Consider the following 16,894-nt stretch of genomic DNA (forward strand, 5'->3'; position numbering starts at 1 on the left):
ATACATATTTTGCAGATTCTAGATATCAAACATACACTGATTTGCCTCTTTAGTCACCCTACTGGAGCTAATAGAGGGAAGGACATGGCATTTAACTCAACCCATTGTGCATATCACTCTTATAGGTAGGCATTAATAAATGTAGACCAGGGTATTTCAAACTATGTTCCATCAAATTTTAGGTTATATGAAAACTTAATAAATTTACTTCGAGAGTCTAAGGACAAAAAACATTTCAAACAGCCAATTTTTCTATCACCAGAGCTTCACCTCTTAAGCACGACTTAAAACTCAGGTTCTGGGGTCTCAATAAGCCTGAAACCTTTGCTAGAGTCATTTGTGGTCAGCAAGGAGTGAGAGTGGTGAGGAGAGACATTTGGTGGGATCTTTGGTGCAGCTGCATCGTTAATTGATAAAGATATTTACATACCATGACAGCTCCCTAGGAAATCTGGGGAAAAAATTAGGTGGGGAGAGGGAGAGTAGTGCAAGGTGGTGGAAACGGAGGATCTGGAAGGCAGCTGCAATGCTATGCAAAATAAATCAACTTCATGAGCTGTCAGAAATGGCAGTTGCTATGGGCTGCCCTTCAGATTGCTGGAAGTAAGGAGGACTGATAAACACAACAGAATGTCATTAGAGTTGGCAGGGCCAGGGACTAGAAAGATGCCTTAACAAGGCCTAGAATTCTACCCTTGTTCCCACTGCCTGACAAGCTGATGAGAATCTGCTACTCAGTGGCAAGGGACTGGCTTGCATAGGGAGGAAAGGATGTGTGCGTGTTTTCTTCTTTGCAGCATCCCCAATTTTTTTTTGGGGGGGGGAGGGTTGTTGTGTTCTGCTTTGCCAAGCCCAGTCTCCTCCACCTGGTCATTGTGCTCTTAAGATCTTCTGTCACAACTGTCACAGTTAAGATTGTCAATAGCCTTGCCACACCTCTGTAATAAGATTAAATGGTCCAAATCCCTCAAAACAGCAATTCTTCTAATCTCTAACATATTAAGCTGCCAAAAAGCAATGACACAGGATTTTAGATCACACTAAATCATATTATTGACTGTCTTTCTGCATCATTTCCATCAGGAGGTACAGGTAGATCTCGACGTACGACCACAATTGAGCCCAAAATATATGTTGTTAAGTGAGACATTTGTTAAGTGAGCTTTGCCCCCTTTTACGACCTTTCTTACCACAGTTGTTAAGCGAATAACTGCAGGCGATTAGTTAGTAATACAGTTGTTAAGTGAATCAGGCTTCCCCATTGACGTTGCTTGTCAGAAGATCGCAAAAAAGGGATCACATTGGCCTTGGGACACAACAAAGATCATAACTATGAACCAGTGGCCAAACATCTGAATTTCGATCACGTGATCATTGGGATGCTGCAAAGACCGTCACTGTGAAAAATGGTCGTGAGTTATTTTTTTAATTGCTGTTGTAACTTTGAATTGACACTAAATGAACCGTTGTAAGCCGAGGACTACCTGTACAGTGTCTGAAGAAGACATGCCAATCCTGACACTCAATAAATACTTGTTCAGAGCTTAGGAAGAACAACCCACCTCATATATATTTAAGACCTTGATTATGAAAACTCTGGGACTTACATCACATAAAAACTTCTCCTTTGGCAATTTTCCATGAAACTCCAAGATGATGCTAACCTTGTGAAAGTGATATACCATTCGGCCTATAAACCCAGAAGAGCAAGAAGATGCTATCCTAATCTCCAGCCAGAAAATTAAGTTTTTGAAAGTTTTGTTTTTAGATTAAATTAGGACACCGTATATATTGTTTTGAGTGTGTTATCTCTATGGGCAGCTTCTTTAATCTCTTCACACCTACAATACCCATCTTACAATACCTACAATACCCAAGAGAAATGTTTTAAAAATGGGTTACAGGGTAATCCTTGAAAGTTGTCATTTTTTTTAAAAAAAAAGGTCTACTATTTCTGCCATTTTTTCCCCACATCTTGCCAAGAAAACATGACAGTAAGGATGAGAAGATGAAGATAGTCATAGCCATGTCACTAAACACTTTCTCTGTTAAGGTACCTTCTCTTAATGTCTTGGTCAGGGGTCAGCAAACTTTTTCTGTAAAGGGCCACATCCTGGCCCTCTTCTGCCACTTTGGCTGTGTCTGGCAGGCCTGCAAGTCAAGAAGTTACCAGCCAGACAGTTGGACAGACCAGCTCACCAGTAAGGAAGCTGCCACCACCCAGGATGCCCTACCCTTGGCCCCAAAAAGGCCGAGGCTCAGGCCTGGAACTCTGCCGCTTGCCTGCTGTCCATTCTTATCTCACAGCCCCCATAGAAACAAGCATCTGCCCCATGAACTATAGTTTCCTGTTGTGGCCCAGCAGGAGCCGGTTCCACCACAAAACCGCGGACGACAAAATCGCGGTCGACGAAAGCGCGTATGTGACGTCATCACAGTGCGACGAAAAAGATCGAAAAATGTAAAAATAAAGCGAAAACCTTACCCTAACCCCCCCAAACCTAACCCTAAATCTAACCCCAAACCTAACCCTAAATCTAACCCTAAACCTAAGCCTTAACCTAACCCTAAACCTAACCCTAACCCTTAACCTAATGAAAAACCTAACCCTAACCCTTAACCTAACCCTTACCTTTATGTGAATCGGCTTGCTGTAATTTAATTTTTATTTCAATTTTTCGATCTTTTTCGTCGCGTTGTGATGACGTCACATACGCGATTTCGTCGACCGCGCTTTTGTGGAACGCGGTTTTGACGGGTCACGGCAGGAGCCATTGGAGCTGCCACCAAAATCCGACAGCGAGGGGCCCTATGAGTAGGCTCTGGAGGATGTGGAGGATCCTGGACAGGGTTCCGACTCCGAGCAGGGCGCAGAGAGACTGGTTGGCTACCAGGAGGCGCCTGAGCCTTGGACCAGTGGGGAGGAGACAAGGGAGAGTGATCCAGAAGCCAGCAGTGAGTTGTTCCTGGATGCACGCCATCAAAGAGCTACTGGGCATCAGGAACAATTACGCAATTACAGGTGATTGTACTCAGCTGGTGCTCATTAGCTCCTCTCCAGACTATAAAAGCTACTTGTGCACATGGTCATCTTTGTAGAAGTCAACGCAGGAGTGAATGTCGGAGGACAGTACTGTGAGCTTGGCAGGCTGGATTGCTGCCAAGCCTTATCTGTGTTTATTGCTGCCTGAGTTTGTCTGAGTTGCTGCCAAGGTCTTTATCTGTTTGTTATGCTTGGCTTTCAGCCACCGAGGTTTTGGTATTTTGCTAATTAAAGTACATTCCAGTTAAGCTTGTCTCGGCATTCGTTACTGGACGGAGGAGGGGGTCAGAACAGTTTCCCAACCCCTAATCCAAATTTCTAAATCTGAAAAGGCTAATCTATGGCATAAGCAGCCAATAAAGGGGGGGGGGGGTGTATGTTAAAGAACATTTCTGCATCAAAGATGTATGGAATCTCATTCTCTTCCTTAGCACTAAATTAGTCCAGGGATCTTTTTACAGTCTTTTCAGTTTGCTCTGTTTAAAAAATTCCTGATGTAAACTTCAGATTTTACCAGACGTTGTCTCCAATGTGCATCTCACTTGCCAAGGATCTCCGAACCCCATATGCAGGGTGATTTATTTGGTCATGGTTGAATGAATACCATCATATTCCATGTCTCACTCATGCTATTTCCTGCTCAGACTTATTAGAGATATGAAAGGTGCACTGACCTATAAAGAAAAAATCTGTTATGCTGAAAATACCAGTCTTCTCACTACATTAATTCAGCATGCACAATATCACAGAAGGCCGACAATAAAAGCAGCTAATAGATTCAGCTCACTCCGGTAGGATAACTCAGAGGGAAGCTTTGCCTCTCTGTGTGAGTCTGTCACAGGTCTGGAGGTGGGCCAGGCACACAAACACAGACTTTTTCCTCTAGTGAACTGATAAGTAGAAGGTGAGAATAGGAGCTCTGTTTCTCTTAGAAGAATGTTGCTGTAAAAGAAAGAATGGCTATTGTGCTGCCACTATAGCAGGCCTCTCAAGCTGGCGGCCTGTGGGCAGGATGCGTCATGCACAGGCCACACCCACCCTGGCTCTGCAAAGGCAAAGAAAACTTCACAATACGACATGTAACGCCATCGAGTTTGACACCCAGGCACTATAGCCGTGATGCCGAACCTTTGGCACGCTTGCCACAGGTGGCACACAGAGCCCTCTCTGTGGGCATGTGAGCTGTCACCCAGCTCAGCTTCACCATGCACATGCCTGCCTGTCCTGCCAGCCAGCTGATTTTCGGGTCTCTGCTGTGCATGCTGGAGACATGTACACATGTACGGGAGGGGGGAGCATGGGTGGTTGTCCCCCCCTACAGCCTATTTCTGTTCCAGGAGGTTGCAGGGAGGCCTGCTAGGCACAAAACATGGTGCGGGAGGCTCGCGCGCATGTGCGGTGGGGGCACAGGGGTTCACACACATGCACGGGGGTAATGTGCGTATGCACAGGGGGCATTGCATTAGGGTGTGGGCACGCACATATGCACTATCAAACAGGCACGTGATTTCGGCACGCGAGGGGAAAAAAGTTAGCCATCACTGCACTAGTCTTAAAAAACAACAAAACTGTGGGAAGAACTGTCATTTGCATTTAAGTGTACTATGCACGTTTCGTGCATTTTTAAAATTTCATAATGAATACTTCAAGAAAGAGGATCTCTAAACTGATTAACATTTACATTCAAATATTAATTCCAAAACTTAGTTAAATGGGGCTGTTTTAACTTTTCAGTGCATAAATCCTATTTTAAATTAATGCAAGAGGAATTGTTTTTTTTTAACCACTTGTATTGCTGGAAAAGGCCATGAGCAAGTCATATTGTGAATAAAAGGCTTTGCCTTTTTGATGGATTCCAAAAATTAAGGCTATTCCCTTCTAGCACTCATGGTGTTACCTAGTTGGCGAATGAAGTGCCTGCAAAGAAAATAACCAAACTCAGAGAGCACTAAGGACTCCACAGTTCAAACTTCAGCTACAAATACTCTCTTCTAGTCCACATAATGATGGCCTTCTAAATAAACCATAATTGGTATAGTGGTAAAGTACAATGCTTTATAAGGGACGTGGTAGCTCAGTGGCTAAGATGCTGAGCTTTTCGATCAGAATGGTCAGCAGTTTGGCGGTTCGAATCCCTAGCGCCGCATAACAGAGCTCCGGTTACTTGTCCCAGCTTCAGTCAACCTTGCAGTTCAAAAGCACATACACATGCAAGTTAAAAAAATAGGAACCACCTTTCATGGGAAGGTAACTGCATTTTGTCCACCTTTGGGCATTTAGTCATGCTAACTGTTCTGACCCCCTCCTCCATCCAGTAAGAAATGCCGAGACAAGCTTAACTGGAATTTCACAGCACTTTAATTAACAGGAAACATAAACTTCGGTGGCTGAAAGCCCAAGCATAAACAAACAAGCATAAACAAAAAGATAAGAACCTTGGCAGCAACTCAGACTTCAACATAGACAGATAACAGCTTCTCCAGTGTTATGAAAGAAGTTGAATCCTGCAAATCAGACTCCTCCCTGAGTCCCTCCTTAAATACAATCTTGAGAGGAGCCTAATTACCACCAGCTGAGTCCAATTATCTTTTGTAACTGCGTAGCTGTGTTCTCCGTCGATCTGCCCGGCATTGCCTGGCATCCAGGACCACCTCCCTTGTCTCCTCGTCACTACTCCAAGGCCTGACGTCATGAGCACCCTCCCTTCGGCTCTCACCACTGCTCCATGCCTCAGGCGCCTCCTGGTGACCAACCAACCTCTCTGCACCCTGCTCAAAGTCGGAACCCTGTCGAGGGTCCTCCACCTCTTCCAGAGCCGACTCATAAGGCCCCTTGCTGGCGGAGTCTGTTTGCAGCTCCAACGGCTCCTGCTGGGCCACAACACTAACCACATGACAAGGAGAACGTCTTCAGACAGCGCTGGCTCTTTGGCTTTGAAACGGAAACGAGCGCACACCCCTAGAGTCAGGAATAACTAGCACATATGTGCGAGAGGAACCTTTACCTTTACAATACAAGTCAGTATGCAATCTTCTTTGGGCTTAAATTATACAGTACACTATAAAAACAGAAAGTCTCTCATTTTTATTCTACCTGAATTGGTTAACATCCAAATTTCTCCATAACTAGTAAAATGCAGAAATGATAAGACTAGAGCAGTGTTTCTCAACCTTGGCAACTTGAAGATGTTTGGACTTCAACTGCCAGAATTCCCCAGCCAGCGAATGCTGGGAGTTGAAGTCCAGACATCTTCAAGTTGCTACGGTTGAGAAACACTGGACTAGAGACTCTATTAATTTTCATTATTTATTGAGTTGTGAGGAAGCTTACAAAAGACACAGAGGGTTATCTTTAGTCTTGTTATTGTGGGTTATGGTAATATGTTGATCCAACTTTATATTTTAGTTCAGTTCATGTATTCAAATTCCACATCAAAGGGACAGCATTTACCTCTTTCTAGACCTGTTGGAAGTATATTGAATAATTCTGCTACAAACCTTTACCTCCAGACCTCACTCCCAGTCTGCCTGCTAAATAGCAATAGCAATAGCAATAGCAGTAGACTTATATACCGCTTCATAGGCCTTTCAGGACTCTCTAAGCGGTTTACAGAGAGTCAGCATATTGCCCCCAACAATCTGGGTCCTCATTTTACCCACCTCGGAAGGATGGAAGGCTGAGTCAACCCTGAGCCGGTGAGATTTGAACCACTGACCTGCTGATCTAGCAGTAGCCTGCAGTGCTGCATTTAACCACTGCGCCACCTTGGCTCTAAAATGGTACAGACTATCCTGAGAACTGGATCCCTGTCTATTAGGTTTGCAGGCAAGTGCATTTCCACATGCTTGTCCCTTAATAATGTTCTAACTAAAGTACCCAAAAGCAATTTTTAACACACAAGCAGATTTTCCCCAAACATACAGCATATACAGCATTACCCTGTTTTCCTGAAAATAACACCTCCCCGGATAATAAGCCCACTCGGGCTTTTGAGCACATGCGCTAAAATATTGCACCACGGTAGCAGCCACGAGGTTACCATGCTCGCCACCTCCTGCACCTCAAAAATAGTAAGTCCTCCCCAAAAATAAGGCCAAGTGCTTATTTCAGGGGTCAAAAGAAAATAAGACACTATCTTATTTTTGGAGAAACACAGAATCAAGATGCACAAAATCATGATTTTTATGTTTTTGTATGTGTGACAGAAAGAAAACTGACTCATCTGAGCTGTCATGCTGGAGAAGGCTCCTGCGTTTTTATTGGACAGCAGAGGTGATTTAACCAGCAAGTACTGGAGAGCATAACAGCATACATGTCACCGGAAGGCAAAATCATAAAACAGTGTCTCACTTATTTTGACCGTGCCATGTGGGGGAATTCACTGCAGAAATCAATTACGTTTGGAAGAATCAGCAGTAAAAAGAAAGCAGGCTGTCAAAGAACACAGCAGCTGGACACCATCAAAGCTGACACCAGCCAGAACATAGAGCAACTCATAGTAGTGCAAGATTGAAAGATGTGGAGAGACAGAATCGTTGAGTCAAGACACAATGAATGGATATCATCATCTTCTTCTTCAAGTGCATCTATCTGGTGACATCCGTTTTAATTGTGACAAAAACTAATAGTGTTTCTGTAGAATAACAGTTCTACTGAACAAGTCAAAAAGATTTAATGGCCTGTCCTATATGATCAGCCCCATCTTTTTAAGACACGTGTGTATCCTGCCACAAATAGTTGGGTTGAAGCGGGGGCTTGATGGTCATGAGAAAATACTTTCTGTTACAATAGTTGCTGCTTCATGGAACAGCTTTCTCCAAAGAGATTGGCCCAGATTTTAATGATATAAAATATATATGGCAAACAAAAGAAATAGTAAAGATTGTAACCAAGTAATGCCAGCAAATCTGGGAACGTCACAGCAGCCAACAGACTGGAAGAGATCAATCTACATACTAATACCAAGGAAAAGAAACTCAGTATCATACAATATTTCTAATTTCACACATAAGCGCAAACCCCACCACCACCACCACACTTAAGACCATCCAATACAGACTACAGCCATGGAGATGCCAGATGTACATGCTATAAATATAATGGGGAGACCACTAATCCACAGCATCACTTTCTGATCCAGATAAACTGGGACTCAAAGAAATGCAGCATTAAATGACCCAGACTGTCTGCTCTTAAAAGTAATCCAGACAAGACACACAAATCATGAGTCTTAACACTGTGAGATCCATTTTCACTGGCAGAGGGTTGTAGAAGGCCGTCGCAGCTGAAAATGGAGCTCGAGAGCCCGTTTTCGCTGATGGAGGGACCAAGGGACAGTCCTTCGCTGTTTCCAGGGTGGCCCCGAGGGCCAGATCTAAGCACTCGGTGGGCCGGATCCAGCCTGCAGGCCTTGGGTTTGACACCTCTGGCCTAGAGTCTATAATTCCTTGGTTGGATGTATCTGTAATGGGTGTGGAAGGCAGGAGGGAGAGTCACAACCTGAACAATTGCATACAAGAGGAATGGCAAGCGACTCCAAAAAACTAAAGCCATACATTTATTTTGCCCTAGGGCAGTGATTGCTAACCTTTTTTCTCCTTGCATGCCGAAATCGTGTGTGCCCACCCACAATGCAATGCACCCGCACCCCAGGGCATACATGTGCGACCCACCCTGCATATGTACCCCCCCTCACCTGGCCTACTCGGCCTCCTGCGCCATGACGGGTGGGCGTTTTTGCCCTCCCCAAGCTCGGGAGGCTTTCCTCGCATCTCTGGGAGGGGAGAAATGGCCTCTCCCAGGCTCCAGAGGCCCTCTGTGTGGCAGAGACCCGAAAATCAGCTGGCCGGTGGGAGGCATGCATGCATGCGCAGTGGAGTGGAGCTGAGCAACAGAAAGGTCTCTGCATGGTGCCCTAGGCCCAGATGGCGAACCTATAGCACACACCTTTGGCATGCGTGCCATAGGTTCGCCATCATGGGCCTGGGGTACCATTAAAAGATTAAGTCACTAAGGAAACCAAGAAAGTTTGGGGACTTTTGATGTTAGACAACTACTTGAAATGTTGTCAGAATCATCATTATCACCATCATCATCCTCAGAGGCCCCTTCAGCGTTTTACCATGCAATTATTTTTTTTAGAAACCTCTTTACACTATCTTAATGACCAAGAGAGACTGTTTTCTGAAGCGGTAATAATAAAAAGATGCGGGATAGGTAGCACAGAAAAAAAAAGTGGGGGGGATAAAAACCAAATAAATCTATCTCCAAACTCAGGGGGGAAAAAATACCGTCAGCAAGATGTTACATTTGAGTAATTTAATCCCCCCCCCACTAAAATCCATATAATTCTTGATTCATTTCAAATGACAGAAAAGGCCCTGAAACATCCAACATCTCTTTGTAAAAAATAAAATAAAAGGTCCAAATGGCATGTGCTGTTTAATTGCATGCATTTCTAAGCCTGAAGAATATCACGGGTTTTTTTTCAACCCAGGATTAGATTTGGATTCTTTGTTTAAAAAAAAAAAGCTACCAACTATAATAGCTATAATCACAATTCACCCCCAAAAAATAATAATAATAAAAAAATGGACAGCTATCCACCAACCTTTTGCTATCTTTTCACTAAGTTACATGCAATACTTGGTATTCTTAAGGATTTGGATAATGATGGGACCAATCAACGTTTCAGTCTAGTAATGCTTGCAGAGGGCATAGGGAAAGGCCTTAAAGGTCAGCCAGAAAAGCTGCTAGCAAAGGAGTGGAGTGGTCAGATAAGCAGGGCTTAAGTCCTTTCTAAGAAATTAATTTGAGAAAATCTCTCAAGACAGGCCTCTCCTTAGTTCACCCAAAGATAAAGTGAAGAAAAAAAGGGAATTATTTAAACTTGCAAGATTCAGTTACCATAGTTGTCCTGATCTATGTAGTTCCTAACTAGATCAATCAGTGCTTCAGTGTGCGATGCAAGGCTGCTCTTATGAGAGAAGCAACCACAGCTTAAGTAGTTATTCACCCTCAGAGCTAATCCAATTCAGGTGACTGTAATTGAAAAATCTGAAGCAGTGGTGGCGGGATGACAGGGACCAGTGATTAGAACAGGCTCCTTCTCCTCCTCATGGTTTTTATCTTAAAAGTAGCAAGCAAATAAATAAACACAAAATAATATATAATATATAGAATGACCTCTAAACTAAGACATACGTTAATTTTATTTGGGGGGGGGAATAGTGTTTGACAGTAAATTTGTTGAAGCTCTAAGATTCCTATCACCACCCTGCACCATGAAAGAATTCCATGCACGGGGGGGGGGAGGCACGCATGCGCAGGGGAGGATCATGCACGCATGTGCAGGGGGTTGCACACACCTGCACAGGTGGGTGGGCACACGTGCACACGCACACTTTTGACACACCTTTAGAAAAAGGTTAGCCCTCACTGAACTTCAGTGCCCAACTGATATTGAGTATTATGGAAGCTGCTATCCAATATAGCTAGTCAGACCAGTTTATCTGTTGAATTTTGACCAAGAACACCTGGATTCAAATCCTTCTCTTATTCGTGACATTATTTATTATTTGTTATTATTCATTTATTATTCTCTTATTCTATATTTTGCATACTGAAGCTGAGGAAGTTTGGTCGTGACATTTTTCCTTTGTTCTTAAAATATAAAGTAATCTCCTTATTCTACAGCAGTGTTTTTCAACCTTGGCAACTTGAAGATGTCCGGACTTCAACTCCCAGCATTCGCTGGCTGGGGAATTCTGGGAGTTGAAGTCCGGACATCTTCAAGTTGCCAAGGTTGAGAAACACTGTTCTATAGGATCAATTCTCAAGAGCCCTAGCATGCTTCACAGTTCTTTACAGCCCTTTCTAACGGTTTACAGAGTCTATATATTGCCCCAAAAATCTGGTTCCTCATTTTACCGACCTCAGAAGGATGGAAGGCGGAGTCAACCTTGAGCCGGTGAAATTTGAGGTGCCAAACTTCTTGCAGCAGGCAGTCAGCAGAAATAGCCTGCAGTACTGCATTCTAACCACAGCTCCACCATGGCGCTTAATAAATTCATTCAGTTTTAATAGCACATTGAATTTTTAAAAAGCCCCCACCCCCAAATGTGCAGTTATTTCCATGATATTTTCCATAATATGTTTTAAACCCACACTTTATCATTACTCAGTCATTGAAGCAAATACCGGTAAATGTATTGGAAAATTCAGAAGAATACACAACCTCAAATTGTAACTATGCTACATAGCCTACCTTATTATCAGATAAATGCAAAGAAGCTCAGGTTGCATAAATATGTGGATCAAAGTTATCCCCCACTCTTAATCTTATTTAAAAATGCCAGCTTCATTTAATCATATCACTATATCTTTCAAATGGATGCTGCTTAACCATAGAGTCACATTTCCATAAAGAAGAAATGTATTCTTGACTCTCTTGCCAGAGAGACATTCAAGCTATACTGAATTAATATGAGGATTTTTAAGACATAAATGATGAGCTGCTAACTTAAAGTAGCTCTGATCCAAACATTAAAAATAAGGCTTCATATGAGTACCAATTATTTAATAACATAACTGTAATGTAGGAGAATCTGCAAAGCAAGATTCATTTCAGAATCTTCTTATGGAAGGAACATGGTACTCACTATTAGCAGGAAGGTATATATGTGGTGAGGGCAGGAAACAAATGAGCTCATAGATTTGTATCAGAAGGGAGATGAAATACAGATTAGTCTTTGCAACCAAGATCCAAGATACACTTACTTTTAAGGCATGTTTACTATTACCTTACAAACTAAAGACCACTTTCAAGTGGCATACAGAATATATTGCAAAGCCACCACTTATCCTTCAAAGGATAATGCAAAATGATATATTTGAAGACTTAAGAGAAAAGGAGACAGCAAAGTTCACTCTGATTAGGAAGAGAGAGAAAGCCTTTATCATTGAAAATTATAGGCAATGTCACAAACCAACACTTCTTTTGTAAATTAAACCATAAATTAAAACCATCAAAGATGCAGTCACAGATCACTGAATAGCTACACTCCTGACTGGATGTGTCATACATGACATTATTTGAACCAATGCCCAGTGAAAGCAGAAAATGGGAGTTGCTCAATATTCAAACACTAGGATTTGCACTAATGTAGGACTGTAAATATCTAGACATATACCGAATACATATGTGCACGTACAAACAGACAAAATTTTGATATGCAAAAAAAATAAATAAATCCAAAACCCTCTTGTGCTTAAATTATGGACTCTAGCCTACCAATCAGAGGCATCTTGTATAAATAAGAATAAAATATTTTCCTTTCTGTGGTTACAAGGGAATTGCGAAAGACAATCGAGTCGCCATATGCCAAAGGAGCTGCTTTCCTATTCGCTTTAAAGTAGAGCTGCAGCTGCTCTTCAGGAGAGATTAAAACCCCCGCAGTGGGAAAGGAAGAGCAACCGGAGGGCTAATTCACACCTCCCAAGAGGCAAGGAAGCCGCTTCATTAAGCACACAGTGGTCAAGACCCTTCCCCAGCAAGACCCCTACCCATAAATAACAAGTGACACATGTGGTCTAATGTAATCCCCCTGAGAAAAGGGGAGTCTGCTAGACTTATAAGGAAAAGCTGAGGCATCAAAGGGAAGGCACCTACCTACTTACCTGGGGAAAAGCTGTCTGAAGGCACAAATTGAAGGGGGATGGAAGCAAGTAAAGGGAAGGGAGGGGGTTTACCTAGAAGAGGTAAAAGTAAGGTGGATTTTTTTTAAAAAAAGGCAGATGACATTCTCCAGAGAGAAAACATTTGGGGACCAGAGAAGGTTTATACTACACCACCATTATAATCCTCCTCTCCGGAAGCCAACCTTATTTCAGTGTTTTTCAACCACTGTGGTGTGCCGTGGGAAAATTACTTTATATATAGTCAATATAGGCATAGAGTTAATTTTTTTAAACATTTTCTAATGGTGGTGTGCCTCGTGATTTTTTTCATGAAAAAAGTGTGCCTTTGCACAAAAAAGGTTGAAAAACACTGCCTTATTTCCCTACCTAGGCAAAAACAACAACCCTTTCTAAAAATTGTGGAACCTTTTGATAAAAAGCGCCCTTTCCCCGGGCTTCATTCCTTATTCCTTTCCTCTCCTCCCGCCTCCCCCTTTTCTTTTTAACCGAAGGGGGGAAAAAATGAATTCTAGCCTCCTGGCCCTTTTACCCGTCCACCTGAAGGCAAGTCGTGAGATGGATCTGGCGCAAAGGATGCGATGGGGAGAAGACGGGGGGCCGAGATGGCCGCAAACTCAAAAAACAAGGAGGCCGTTTACATAATTGCAGGAGGGGGGAGGGGGTGGCAGAGTATCTTCGTCCCAGAGGGAACGAGTAGATGAGCTCTCTCTACTCCCCTGCGAGTCTGGCGCCTCCATCCATCCAGGCTTCCAAGCGCCAGGCAGCCGTGCGCCATCCTTAAGAGGAAAACCAAGTCTTTACAGGCGAAAAAGGAAGCGCGAACCGCTGCTGGCCGAGGAATAAAATGAAGAGAGGAGGGAAGGACCGAAGCAGATCTAAAGGGAAGGGAATGGCTGGAAGCAGGGAAGGAGGCAGGGAGGAGAGGCATCCCTCGCAGCGCCCCAGGCGCCGAAAGGTGCAATGGGACGCCGAGGATGCCAATTGGGTCGCCGGGAAGAAAACCTTCGCCTAGCCGCCGGGGCCGAAAAGAGAGGCGCCTACCTGGAGCAGCCATGGAGGAAGACGGCGTCGACAAGCCGGCTGTCTGCGGAGGACGCCTGGTTAAGCCGACGGCGCCGGTGGCGGCCGCGGAGCCCGGGCGGCTCTTCAGCAACGAGAGGAGGCAAAACGTCGCGGCGGCCAATCCCAGCAGCGAGGAGGTCGGCGGAATCCCAGGCATGGCGGCCAGCCGGAGGGCAGCGGAGGCATATTGCGGGTGAAGAAGAGCGGCCAAACGGCGAGAGCGCAGCCGCCCGGGCGCAGCTGAGCCGCCGCGACGCCAAGGAAGCGGCGCCCGACTCTTTGCACCCCCGCGCGCGCCTCCGCGGCTCTCCTGCAACCACGTGATACGGAGGGAGGAGTCAGAGGGGAGACGAGTCTCTCTCTCCCCCCCCCCCACGGGGGGGATTATTTTATCGACCCTCACCTGTGCGCCGTTATGTTTGGGGAGTTGCTCCCTCCTGGAGGCCACCTGGTGCCTTCCAGATGGTTTGCAAGACGACGCCAGATCCCTGATGTTGTAGTGTCTGGAAAGCTACACTTAGATTTGGGATCTGATTTGAGGCAGCCTGCTGTCATTTTTCTTGGCCTCTTAGCGAATATCTTGTTTCCCAGAAATGGTACCTGGGTGCCCCTCTCTCTCCAAGATGCATACATGCCTAAAGGGAGCAAGATCGTACAGTGGTGTGTATTAACCATTAAGCAGACTAAGCAGTGCTTAGGGTGCCAGGCCTAAAGGGGCACCACAAAATTGAGAAAGGGAAAAAAAAACCCAATGAAGATTTGTACAGAATGTACAAAGGAGGGAGGCACTGTGGGAAGTTATCACCCAGCCCTCTCCCAGAAAAAATGAAATATCCTAGGAAATATTGAAAAGGCAGAATGTTTCTCTGGATGTGAAAAGAAAGAAAGATGTTTTAAAAGACAGAATAGCTGCCTGCAGTTTCCTGCCCATCCCCACCTTGTTAATGGGCCATTAAGAAGGCCAAGCTAGTCCACTTTACATAATAAAGACTTCTCAACTTCAGCTACAGGAAAGCATGATAATATTGGCCCCAACTGACCACGTGGCATCTGAGAACTCAACCAAACCTGGATTCAAAACACAGCCCAGAGAGTTGCCCCCTGCATGTCCCCATGGGAGTCTGACAACCAATCAGAATACATTTCTTACACAGGAACAGGAAACAGAGAGGTGGGACTGAACAAGTTATAAAAAGCCTAGCAAGCCCCTCCCTCGGCCCTTCTCTTCTTCTCCACCAACATTGAAGCATGTGATCACCTTTTCTGTTCAGGACTCAAGCCATGTGGTCCTGTCCAACAATAAACCATCTTTCCAAGCAGCCTCCATGTCTCCAGTCTCTTTTTCCCCACTTGGAGCCGAACCCAGAGGGAGATTTCTTTCATCAGCACCAAGATTTGTCAGTGCTTAGGGCACCAGCGAGCCTTAATCCTCCACTGAGGTTGGGGGCACATCAAAGATCAAGCATGGAACATATATTGGTTTCATATCATTTTAACAGGGAATTTTATGCTAGCTATTGGAGCTAACCATGATGCAAAAACAGATCCAAGTATAGATCCTGTTACATTCGCATGAACTCTTCAAACCAAAAGCTGCATTTGCAAAGAATGAGTCACCACAATCCCAACAGTTGATGGCATCATTATGACAGAACCCTGGAGATTCAAATACGCAGTGAGTCACAAAAATTTACAGGTTTATACATCAAATTCCAGATAGCTTGCAGCTACCAACTTTTGACATCAGTGTGTCATAAAATGTGGATTGGATTCACTTGAAATCTCTGTGAAAACACAGATCACAAATTTTGGCAGCAACCAGCCATCACAAGTACAGATCTGAGAATTCTAACATTGCTATAGTGAAAGTGGTTTGTATATGTGGGAAGTTATCATCCAGCCCTCTCCCAGAAAAATGAAATATCCTAGGAAATATTGAAAAGGCAGAATGTTTCTCTGGATGTGAAAAGAAGACAGAATAGTTCCCTGTAGCTTCCTGCCCACCCCCACTTTGTCAATAGGCCCATTAAGACTAGCCAGGCTAGCCCACTTTACATAATAAAGACTTCAGCAGCAGCTACAGAAAGGCATGATAATATTGGCCTTTTACTCAACTCTCCACATGGCATCTGAGAACTCATACCTGGATTCAAAACAGCCTAGAGAGTAGCGCCCTGCATGGTCCCATGGGAGTCTGACAACCAATTAGAATACATTTCTTACACAGGAACAGGAAACAGAGAGGTGGGACTAAACAGGGTATAAAAAGCCTAGCAAGCCCCTTCCTCAGCCTTCTCTTCTTCTCCACCTACATTGAAGCATGTGATCACCTTTTCTGTACAGGGCTCAAGCCATGTGGCCCTGTCCAACAATAAACCATCTTTCCAAGCAGCCTCCATGTCTCCAGTGTCTTTTTCCCCACTTGGAGCTGAACCCAGAAGGACATTTCTTTCAACATATAGACTGTTTTTTTCAGCAGGCGTAAAGAGACAAATCACAATTCTAGTAACATTTGGTTCTACAGGAATACACAATGTTTATTTTATTTTGGATCCACCAGAAACCACAGAAAATTACCTTTGCCCTTATGCCAAAACTGTAACCGCCCATGCTTTTATTCCTCCTCTTTGCAGCTGATATTTCAAGGTCTGTTCCAGAAGCAGGACATTCATCAATGCCCCTATTAATTTGTTCCCTTGGTCAACAGGACATGAAGATAATGGTCTTCAGCACAGTTAGGTCTACAGCATATGTTTCTTTATGTTATCATGGGTAATCACTTCTGCCTTCCACATCTCCCACCTCTACCCCGCTTATTCACTATAAGCTTTTAAAATATATCTCTGAAGCTTATGCTATATTGTAAACAACAAATTTCACTTTAAATATTAAATCCCTGCCCCAGATCCACATTTTTAGCATTATAGGGACACAAAAAGCTTTTGCATTTCTGATTGCATGTAGATTAATCTTGTCCATGACTTAGAAGTTATTGAACTGGAAACAACATCGAGATTTCAAGCGGAAAATAAGATGTGTACCAAAACAAAGCTTAAAAAGAAAAAAACAAATGACAAATTAGAGATAACA

General features: G+C 43.9%; 1 protein-coding gene across 1 annotated transcript in view; it reads right to left on the reverse strand.

Moving 5' to 3' along the window:
* The window catches only part of FAM171B (family with sequence similarity 171 member B), a 35,736-nt gene extending 21,682 nt beyond the window's left edge, over positions 1 to 14,054 (reverse strand). Inside the window, exon 1 of the mRNA XM_087708071.1 lies at positions 13,784 to 14,054. Within this exon, the coding sequence (XP_087564197.1) occupies positions 13,784 to 13,961 (178 nt within the window). The 5' untranslated portion in view covers positions 13,962 to 14,054. The remainder of the gene's footprint in view (positions 1 to 13,783) is intronic.
* Positions 14,055 to 16,894: the final 2,840 nt, after the last annotated feature.

Source organism: Thamnophis sirtalis, unplaced genomic scaffold (genome assembly GCF_051295495.1).
Source record: "Thamnophis sirtalis isolate CommonGarterSnake01/CBP01778 unplaced genomic scaffold, rThaSir2_p1.2 scaffold_1, whole genome shotgun sequence".
Taxonomy (NCBI): domain Eukaryota; kingdom Metazoa; phylum Chordata; class Lepidosauria; order Squamata; family Natricidae; genus Thamnophis; species Thamnophis sirtalis.